This window comes from Colletes latitarsis, chromosome 1 (genome assembly GCF_051014445.1).
Source record: "Colletes latitarsis isolate SP2378_abdomen chromosome 1, iyColLati1, whole genome shotgun sequence".
Taxonomy (NCBI): Eukaryota; Metazoa; Arthropoda; class Insecta; order Hymenoptera; family Colletidae; genus Colletes; species Colletes latitarsis.
The window spans coordinates 56,552,761-56,564,300 of record NC_135134.1 but is presented as its reverse complement, the minus strand read 5'-3'; the positions used below and the strand labels follow the sequence as shown (position 1 = coordinate 56,564,300).

Below are 11,540 nucleotides of genomic sequence, written 5' to 3'. Positions count from 1 at the left end.
GAAAACGGGAAGTCGGATCGTCAAAAACCAAAAACCATTTTAAAGGGGAAGGTTTACCGCTTCTAATAATGTCTTAATTATTGATAAAGCACTTGTAGTTTCGGAACTGCACGCGTCTGAAGTTTTAGTATTTTTAATACGTGTTATTAGACCGTTTTAAGACAGTGGAAACTGAAGATTCTCTCCTTTCGGTCGCGGTAGGCTTAATATTAAAGTAGAACTTTCCTGAATATAATGGATAGATGACAAACAACGCACGGTGCCATTTGGGATTGTAAAGTGGTCTGCTCGCGCGATTCTCTATTCGACCGATTTGAATCGAAGAAGGATTCCATCGCGTTTCGATGCTTTTCGAACCATTCGGGTAAAGATATATGTATAAATATTAATGCCCGTGAAAATTGTATACATATATGCCGGCGGAAGATCTCCATGAAAATGGGAATGCGAGCTTCCGCGAAAGATTTATGCGGCAAGTGGTTTGTATTTGAATCTTGCCACCGTTTTCATTGATATTCGACGCGATATTTCGTGGCGGCCATTTGATTCTCGATATCGCGACACTGCGAGCTTACACGCGGTGAGCCTTTGATCGTCCGTATCGCTCGATCGCTTTTCCTACATTGTCAATGGGAGGCAGGCACCATCGTTCATTGTAATTTACGAAACGATCTTTTCTACGGGCTTTCTGGCCATCTTCTTTCGCCCCCAGCCATAGTCACCACTCTAAAGGGCAACAGCATCGTTTTTCCGTCAAGTGGCGAAACTCGACGCGTGAATCTCGTATTAATCAGAATATTACGGTCCACTCGTTCAGTTTCCACGGGGGAAACATCGAAGAGCGAAATAAAGGGAGGTTTCCCCCAGCTGCATTCACCGTAGCTGCCCCTCTCGGCTCTTCCGTGTCCCGACGTTGCGAGTCAGGGGTTCCATAGAAGCGGCGAAATAAGGGCTATTTCAATTGTGGCGCGTTAAACCGCCGGCAATTACCGTTAAAATTACACGATACTTACCGAGGCACCGAAATTCTGCATTGCGGCGCGGCGTAGTTCCCGAGCGTCGCCGCGTTGGTAGGCGCTCATTGTGAGCCGAGTATAATGTTCGGAACTTTTAAAAAACACCTGGGCACGTTCTTTTAGACGCGGTCACCGTCTGATTACACGCTCGGATTTATCCAAACAGACGGCCGTTGTCAGACGTGGAAAATTTCCATTGCACCGGGAATGGGCCACGACCGTCTAAGCGAACACGATTAAGCAAAAAGGAGAAGCATCGACTTTCGTCTGGGCGGTTTCCTGCTATTGCGACGAGAACGAGTAACTTTCAGCCGTTTCATTTTCGCCAAAAATTTAATGCCAACGCACCACTGTTCGTCGGACTGTTAATAAGTTTACACGATCGACGACGAGAATGAAAATGTTAATCTTTGCGGTCAGAGATGGCTGAGAATATCGGTTATACATATAACTGTTTCTCAGGGAAAACCGACTAGTCGTGACCCTCCTAATGGCACTTGACGCGTCGTTAGTTCGCACAGTAGAAAGGGACAAAATTTATGGGTCGGTTTCCCAGGACAAAGGACTGTATTGTACAAGGATCCCGCAGAACCCACCCACCAACAGATTCTGGCGCCTCTCTAAATCCCCATTGGCATTTTATTCACCCCAACTAGAGACTTTACTTTCCGAAATTGTCTTTGAGCGATAATGCATACGTGAAATAGTTTCAGTCTCGGTTACGAGCTTTCTACTAATTTTCCTTGCCCCCAGACATCGTGTCGATTCATTTTAAAATTAACCTTATCGATACGAATACATATAGTGAATGTAATAGCCGAAAGTAACAAGCAGAATCCTTGGATTTGATCGAAAATGCCTGCAGGTAGACTTGGACTCGAGTTAGAGAAGCTGGGAAAGGATTCTGTCTCAACTACTACAGATGCACGGAAGTTGGGACACTGTTGCAGCCTTCCGTGCACCTGCAGTAGTTGGGGCAGAATCGTTCGAGACAAGTACATCTTGCGGGTATGGATGCAGTTCAAGAGCAATTCGACGCGAGCTTCTGGCAAATGTTTATTTAGACACTCGGTGGTGGTCCGACGACGCTTGGTCTTCAAAGCCACGGTGAAAACACGAAACAATAGTCCCGGTCCAGGTTCCATCCAAGACATTTTACATGCCTGGAGGTTATACCGTTTCTATCGCTCGGTTCTCCGTTGTCACTATTTCTTAAAAAGAAAAGTTCTCTTACAGCACCTTCCACAAAAACAGTCGACTAATCAGAATTTTTTCAGGCGCCGTTAAAATAACATTCACGGATAAGTATCATCGCACTTTACAGTACTCTGAATTAATTTGGATTATACGTATCTTAAAAATCTACGATGATATTCGTTGAAAATTCTCAGCATATATTTTACATAGGAATTATGTACTTACCTTATATCAAAGTCTGCTAGTTGAATCAAACGAGGCAGCGACGTAGAATGAAAATATAAATAAATTTATAACAATTTATAATAAAATTTGACATCTGTAAAATTTCTTCTCCTTCCAGTCTGTTTTTAATATTGATTTTGGCTTGCGGACGATCGCCGCGACTATTGTTACTGGATGTTTAAATTGAAATATTCATTCATCAAGGTTGCAAGTTTCAAATTATCAGTACGTAAACTGCTTCGTTTTGTCGCGAAACGTTCGTAGCTTCAAAGTCGCGAAAAGTTTGCCGAAATATCGTACAAATTCGTCCTGTTCTCGATCGCCGAGAACCGCAATTTTCACCGTGTGGCCGTAATTAAACGAGCCAAAGCTGGATAATTGATTAGACGCGGGCGGGAAACGAGGATCGGCAATATTGGCGGGCGGTCGAGTATCGGAACATAAATCGAACCAACACCCGTACATGTATATAAACATACACTTTATTATGATAATTTATAATTGCGTCGTATTCACAATTAATATGCGCAATAACGTATTGTAATTAGATGTACAAACTGGTCTATGGAGTTATAACCTAGACTAATCAAGTTTTGCGGCTAATTATATACGAGCCACACGTTCGGCGATTCCGCGCCTATCTCGCGTGTCGTTCCGTTACGTTCCGTTTCGATTCGATTCCCATCGTCTCTCTGGCGAAGGAACGTTTTTTCAACACCCACGCTTGTTACGTCGGATCTTGAATCGACGCGGAATCTCATCTCGCTCGCCTATATCATCGAGTCCCGACGACGATCGCGACCATCGCGTCGGCCTCTGCCGGTCAACCCTGCCAATCAGAAACTCTGCCGGGGAAAGGAAAGCGCGAAAGTAACGCGACGAATCGTTTTTGAACTCTGTATACCTCCGGAAACTGCTAGGAACTGAACACGGTTTGTTTGCTCTAACTTTGCTTTTTTGCGGTTAAACGTAATTGCGGCTAAATAAACGCGAACGAAAATGGTCGCGATGTTTTGCATTCGTCGTAGATCATTTAAGGTTGGAAAAGTAGCTATAGCGTTTTTATTCGTGTAAGTTGTACCGTACACAGTAAGCGATGAGCAACAACTCGTCTCCTCGTCTTAGTCGCTGAGCAATTATTGTAACAATTTCAGTACCGTTTCAGGTAGTAAAGCATATCTATACGAATATTTGTTCGTTACTATCCATTACGATAATAAAATAACATTTACATCGTCGTCTCGAGGAATCGGCCGGATGCTTAATCGGCATCGATCTCGAACGGAAACTCGTGTCAGCTTTTCCGAGAATTCGGCCATTCGCAAGCCGTGCAAATTCGCAAACAATTAAATAAGCATCTCAAACAATTTACCTTCAAGTGAAATTAGGGGTAGTTTCGTCGCGCGTATACAAGGTGTTGCGTGGTAAATCGAAACAGCGACGAACGCGCGAGGCAGAACTTTCGCAAAAAGATTACTCGACCTGGAAAATTCCGTAAAGATGATAAACCGATAGAAAAGGTTTCAGTGTCTAGTACGTAGGATGATAGAAGGTCGCTCGACGCACAAAACCGATTCGTGACTGTCGTTGGCATTCGATAAGATGCTCGATCGCTGATCAAAGTGTCTCCGGTAATGCTAATTCGAAGAAGAAGCCGTGCCTTCAATGGCAACATCCGAAAAATCGTTCCACGCCGCTCACGAAACACCCTGTATACAGTGTCTAACCGAAGCAACGTCGACGTTCGTGCGACAGCACAGTTAAAAAAATATTACATCTCGATCGAATCGACCCCCAACGGCTACTCGCTACCCCACTCCGATCCGGTTGGCTTCGGTTTCTCGCAACTACGTCGTCCCTCGGAAGCGGTTTCGTGGGGTAAATTTCTGCGTGGCCAATGACAAGTCTCCTCTATATCGTTACCAACGTGCTTCGGATCCAAAAAGTCTCGATACGTGGACGAGGGAGAGAAGAATGTCGGGCGAACAGAACGTATACACACGTAGGAACCAACGCAAATGCTGCCGATAAATTCGCGTCACGTCTCGTGTATTTGACATCCGGGAATCTTATTTGAAGCCTCGAATCGCGGCCACGTATGACTCTATTTTCCGAAGCTCTCGAATATGACTGATTCCCGTACGTGATCCGTTGACCAGGCACGCCAGACGAGCCCGTGACGCGCGCCTTTATTACTAGAACGATTATCGTAGTAGAGAATTTCAATAAGCATCGGCAAATGTTTCGATGTTTTAACGGTTTTTAGTGTACAGGGTATATACATTGGTCTTCCATTAAGTTTTGGCAACGTTTCGGCAGCAGCTTTCGTTTAAAGCGACGATTTACGAGGGCAGGCGGCGCACGTGCAGCCGACAAAACGAAGCAACGAAAAGGGACGGAGGAACGTTCTGCGTCACTTTCAACCTCGATTAAACAAGAAACTTTTATCGGTTTTATCGGACCGATGCTCGCGGACCCGGAAAGATACACAAAGGGACTCGCCTGCGATCCGAGTTCCTTTTAATTGGAAACTGGTTCCTCTCGATGGTGCCTCGATTGCGCACGATTCCTCGGTTTATCCAGAGAAGACGATCCACCGATTTAATCGTCCCTTTCTTGCCCGCGTTGAGCAACCTTTTACTTGTTTCGAATACACAATGACGATTTGTCGTTGGCGGAGGAGGAACGTTTTAATGAAAACGAGACTGGTTGGTAATTCGTTCGGCGACCTGGTTTATTTCTATTCGAAACTTGTTCCGAGACCTGCGTTGTCCTACTTTTTACACGACGTTGCTTCACTCGTCGAATAGAACGACCAGAAATTAATAGTTTCGCGTCAATAGAATCGATAACAACGCAGCTTGATACGAATAGAAAATTGCTAACGAAATTGCCTATTAAAGCTACAAGTGTAATAGTTACTTTGCGCCGGGAGAAACTTGAAACTGAAAGCTCGAGTTATCGTATCGCACGGTGCAATATACTCTGCAGGGGAAAAAGTGGATCTTTTTTATCTGGGAAAAACTCTCGGATGTCTAACGTCAAGATCTCGGGCAACTTAAGCTTCGGAAGACGTAAATTAACAGGTTGGATCGCATGGTCGAATTGCAATTAAAACCCGACCGATTTCTAAAGTCACGAATGATAATATTACGAGATCAAAGTAGCCACTATCAATTTCAGTTTCGTGTTTCTAAATAGAAAAAGTGTTGGTCAAGCTCTTATCATTTTATCTACCGTTTTATCTCGTCACCGTTTGCGTTTCGTTTCCTCGCCGTGGACATAAATTAAAACCGATTATCCGTTAATTGCGAAACATCTGTTATAAAAGGCATTCAACGCCAATCGGCCAGAAGAGAAATTATTTTAAAGAGCAGCTAAAATTAGGCAGCTAAATGACCTAGACGGCAACACGAGCAACTTCGACACGACCGTGCACCTAAAAGATTCAAGCCCTCCGTTTAATCAAGTTGCGTAATTCTCGGTAAATCGAACTTGAAACGATACCGGAAACGTTGCCGAACAAAGCTCATCGAAGAGTGACGTTATTCATATATAATTCTGTTTTCTTATCAACACACATTACCTTAGTCGATTCACTTACAAAAAGCCATACCAAACGCCCGAGAATCGGCGGTTACGTTCATTACGCTAATATTGGCACCGTGTAGTTACCGAGTGCTGATAACTACTGCGCGGAGCTAGAGACCTTGTCTTCGAACGATGATCCGTGTTTGAGAAAAATCAGTCTTTTCCCCCGCAAAATCGTTAATCGTTAGTCCAAGCGATAGAAAATGTTGACCAACAATGAAATAACTTTATTCGAATTGCATTCGGCGGCAATCCCTCCAGCTCCCCAGTAATACGTGTTCTGCAACGACAGACAAACACGCTAAAATCGATCCGAAAGAAAGTTATGCGATTCGAGCGCTTACGTATTACGTATTAGGAGGACGCATTCAACCGTCATCGTCGCGCTCGTCGTGTGAAAAATAAATTCCTGAGCGTTTCGACCGCTCGGTTTCGCGTGCAGCCGTACGTAGCACGCGCGCGTGTGTGTGTGTGTGTGTCTCATCGTCGCGGTTCTCTGCAACGAACGCGTGCTTCCGTCTAGTAGAAACGAAAGGCAAAAGAAAAATATTCTTCAAATGCTCGCGTCCATATAATTCTCCCTTGCATCGATTCGAAATGTCTCCTTATTCTAGGATGCAACGGTAAGCCAGATTGACCCATAGATTTAATGCTCAAAGGATGATCCTTTTGTAACAAAAATTGTAATTCGAATATTTGTCATATCGTTGGGAAAGTATTACCATTGAATTGGCCGTGACTTTTATCGAAATAAAAAAAAGTAAAATTGAGAAATTTGGTAAAATTAGGCTGAACGTTGGAGGGACAGGCATGATACCGGGTGATTAGAGTATCACCTAAGACCGTAGCCGAGGTAGTAAGTGTCATTCGATACTGTTTCAGAGTAGTAAGATTATGGCAAGATGACACGTTGAACCGTGTCCTAGGGTCTTATTTCCCTTGACAAGCTATACCCGTGGACGATGCAGTTCAAGTTTCGTATTTTCACCTCAGACACGCCACTGAATTTCAGCTTAAATTTCATATCAGGAAAGCTGATTCCTTTTCGAGGTAGTTTTCTCATGAACTTAGGAGGTTGGATCGATACGAAATAATCTGCAAATTCCCACATCGATAACTCGCTTCGAATTGCCAATTCATTGGTAATATACATATAACAATCTCGTCCAAAGATACGAAACAATGGTGAAATTATTCTTTTTCACTGATTCGGGATAGGGTTATTTCAGTTATCCGGGTGGTATTGTATACGGAAAGAACACACCGATGTGCACCGTGTCGTGACGAGCACTGTTTTTCCGAAAACGTCGAAAGCACACTCCAAATACAGCGAATATTTATAAAAACATTTTGACACTATCGTTAGTAACTATATTACCAACACCGGTTTGTTGTATCCCGGAGTACGAGTACGGCTGGTGTTCCACTGCTGTAACATCGCCGAACAATGTTCAAAGACGTCGCAAGTTGAACAGCTGAGTAAATTAATATAAAATACGCCTGTTTCTTTACATTTTTTTAACGCTAATGCTCCAAAATGTGCGTCCGCAAATAATTAATTCTTTGAAGCACGGTGGCCACGCTGCGGTGGGTAACCGCCTAGAAAATTCTTAGCATCGATGAACGCTCGCTTCGACATATTCTAAGAGTGCCACATTTTTTTGCTGGTTATCCTTATTAACCACGGTCCTTTTTAAGTAAAGATTCATTTTTACCTCCTCTGTACAAGAAAGATCCAGATTTATTTTTAGACCATTTTCAAAATGAAACTTTTATACGGTAGGTTTTATACGTATTCAGATTAATTTTTAAAGACATACAATATTTACAATGTAACAATGTAAACGATCGAAAGTTTCGAGAACGATACGGTGGACGCGAAGCGGATAATTGGTTTTTGCGTGTTATAGCAGTGGTATGCCAACTTAAGGATTATCGCGAGACTCGTGTAACGTTTTCGTTCCTAGATATAATCTTCGCTTCGAGTTCGCGTCTACTCGTGTCCCGTTCGTGTTTGCGTTCTGCATACGTTACATCCAAAACAGGTAAAAGCACAGCTCGCTTGGTCCTTCTTGGTGGAAACGCGGCCATTTTATCATGCCCGGCTACATCCGGCTTCGTCGCGTCTCGTGAACGTCGAATACCTTGTATCATAGATTTTGATCCTTCGATACGGTCGCCTGGACGCGTTACAGTTACGCCCATAATAATTTTACCACGAATAATTTATCAATTTTCAGTATCGTTACGTGCAAAACCAAGAAGTAAGAGTTTAAAATTACGTGAACGCGAATCTTACGAAACACGTTACCGAACGAAAAACATCATATCCATCGAGCACGGTCTCGTTTCCGAATTAGGCGACAATACCGAAGGCTTGAACAGAGTAAAATGCTGCCTGCTCTTTCGTTCGTTCCAGCGTTTCCCAACCATTCTCGGTCCAACGAACCCCTCCTCTTAAATCGAACAGACCTGTTAAATCCTATTAGTCACGGTGCAGAGGCAAACAAATCCAAAGTTTTATTCTTTACGTTGTTTAAAAATGTCATTGTTGAAAAATATATCCGTAAAGTTCGAACCGACGAAGCTACAGAATATTTCCGAGAGCGAGACGGATGACCGATGCACGCCGTTTGGCAACATTAAACAGACTTAACACGAAAGCGCGTCTTCTCCTAAACGTGTATAATTTTGACTTTACATAGTACACGGTTAGATATACTACTCTTTCTTACATCCCCGTTTCATGTAAAAAAACCGATTTTACGTTAAAAAGCCTATTTGAAAATATACTCTCACTGTGGACAACAATGTCTCCGAAATGATTCGTGTATTTGATAAAATAAAAGTTAAGCGTTTGAGCACTTACGCCACCCCAGAGTCTGAACCGGCCAGCACCACGTTGGGAAACGCTGGTTTATCCTGTCGCGTTCCATCCATCCCATAACCGGCGACGGCGATGCCGTTTTCGAGCAGGTGTCCAGGACTCGTGCTCTGTGGTCGCGCGTCGAACGGGGCCGAGTTACTCCAAGTTTCGCGGTAGCTAGAGCGTCTCCAGGAGATTCTGTACGAGGAGAGCCGGCGCGGTGACCCGCGATTTTCCCTTCCGCGGCTGTCTACAGGTACGTACGTTACAGCGAGGCGGTCGCTCCAGCTGTTCCGACTTGTTGCTGTCCTGCTCGAGCTGCACCGACACGCTGGCGACACGCGGCGTCAAACAACCACCCTCCTGCAACAGACAATTCGACACGTTTCACGGGAGTCCCGATGTTTGCTGGCTCGTCGGCCGTACACGCCAGAACACGCGTCAACGGCTGAAACCCTGTCCCGGCGACGTTGCTCGATCAGTTTCGCGCGACTCCCCGGATCCGGGGATTTGCTGCCCAAGAAGGAACGACGAACGAGAACAAACAGCTAAGGTTACGCGTTCACGTAACACACACGGTTCTTCGTCGGAGAAATTATTGGGAATGATCGATAAAAGATAAAGAAAAAGGAAGATGAAAGGAAAAGAGTACGAGAAGAATAGACTTGGTGGTACAAAATAGCCGAGTTTATACGAGTTGAATGTTTAACGACTGAAACGAATTGTGTCGCGCGAACGCGGGCTGAATAGAGAACGGGAGAAACAGGAAAGAGATCGAGAAGAGCGAAATCTATTTAATTAGAATTATGGCGATACGACGTGACCGAAGAATCTCAATTAATCTCCGAAAGAGTTTAAGTGGCCAACGAAATGGAACTACACCGGTTCGTAGTACTATCCGGGACTCCTCTGTGCCTCGACTAATTTCTTCAATTACTTTTATCACGGTGTTTCCGCGAGAGTATTAAGAACAAAATTAACCGAACGCCGTGAAAAAAACGCGAGAAATATTGAAACCTACGAGTCAAAGTAAAACGGTTATGAAGTACAATTGACGTCGAGTGCCCTAGAAACTTAACAGAAGGCAATAATAAATTGTATTAGACCGAGAGATGCGTCATTTCAATATCATTGTACTCTGGAATATTTTCTATTATTTTTATGACGGAGTGTCGTGATATCATGCTTGTATTACGTTTGTCTACGCTTGTATTACATTGTTACACGGATGAAATTTTTCTTTCAAGCTGGGAGATTCAATAAGATCCTTTGTACACCGGAAATGCCAATAACATTATTCGATTCTTTTTCTATCATAATTCTGTAACTGTACCAAAGGAAGGTTTCAAGTAAATGTTGTTGAATACGAGAAACAAAATTCAGAGCTGTAGTCTTGTAATATTTCGAAAGAAAGAATGACGTTTCTAAGAGAAGAAGGATTAAAATTACTCACCGATAAGCAGAGATTCCCCTGATACTGGTGGGTTCGACGACGAGATTCGCTTTGCAGCTGCCACGAGCGTATGTAAAGATCACCACGATATATGAAACCACCCCGTTTCGCTCGTAACATTAAATGCCATCTAAAAAATAAACGGGAAAAATCGCTTGTAAATGGTTGAAAAAAGAAAATTTGAAATATTTTCCCTATTGTCCGGATAACCGGGAATACAGGGAAGAAGAGTAACTTGGGTCCGTTTATCGAGGGTAAATCTTGTTCGGTTATCCGGGCGACGCGATTGTGTAATCGCAGTCTTCGAAGCTGGATATTGAAAAATCAACAACGCTCCCTCCCATCTGGAAGGATATTTTTCTCTCTTGAAAATATTACAACGCGATTCGTGTTCGACGGCAAGAAAGGGAGACACGCGTTTAACGTACGCGCGGAAATAAATTGCCAGACGGTCGCGCGACTCATGCTCGCATTCACGGTGACAGAGTTCCTGGCACCGTCACCCGGGAACCGTTCACACCCTCTCGATAAAATAAATTCGTAAATGACATACCCTTTTCACGCGTCAGTTCCGCGCGCAGTTCATTCTCCGGGGTACTTTTTTCGCGGCCGAACGGCGTGTTTACGAGGCGGAAAAGAGGGTGAATATCAGGAGTCAATAGTCGAGTTTCACGGAGGAGGAGCACGATCCTTTATCGCGTCACACACTCGATTCGCAACGTTAACCCAACGGCGCCCGATATTTTCTCTTATTTCGATCCATTACCGTGCTCGGAATTACTTAAAGAATTATCATCTTATCTTTCGTAAAAATGACTAATCGATCTGTTAATGTACTACTAACTACTATAAATTAGCTGTAGCAGCGATTTCTCGATAAATCAACGCGGCGAGGAAAGAGTTAAATGTAATCTCAAACCAACAATACCGTCCAGGAACCGCGCCCCCGTAAGAGGAAACGTTATAAATTCCCCGCTGCCTCGAGGAACATTTTGCAGGAATATTTGCACATGACTTCCGGAATGGTGGCGTGCTGCGATAATTTCCATTACCCTTGGAATTTTCTCTAAGACAGAAACCGTTCTCCTCGGTGATCGTCCGTTCGCGCCACTTGGTAAGAAAATAAAAGGCAACGTCCCCCACCTTCCCTCGTTCGTTCATCGTCACCCTTTCCTGTTCGTTCACCGTCCCC

At 43.9% G+C, this 11,540-nt stretch overlaps 1 protein-coding gene across 3 annotated transcripts in view; it reads right to left on the bottom strand.

Moving 5' to 3' along the window:
* Nucleotides 1-2,849: 2,849 nt before the first annotated feature.
* LOC143351961 (protein O-mannosyl-transferase TMTC1-like) overlaps nt 2,850-11,540 on the bottom strand; it is a 184,747-nt gene continuing 176,056 nt past the window's right edge. Inside the window, exons 14-16 of one of the 3 annotated variants that reach the window (XR_013081841.1) lie at nt 10,349-10,478; nt 8,899-9,258; nt 2,851-8,501 (exon numbers count right to left, since the gene is read on the bottom strand). Coding sequence is in view for 1 of the 3 variants with exons in the window: in XM_076784102.1 (XP_076640217.1) it covers nt 9,073-9,258; nt 10,349-10,478 (316 nt within the window). In the remaining 2 variants the exon portion in view is untranslated. Of the gene's footprint in view, nt 9,259-10,348; nt 10,479-11,540 lie in introns of all 3 variants that reach the window. The other 2 variants (XR_013081842.1, XM_076784102.1) reach the window with 2 other exon arrangements.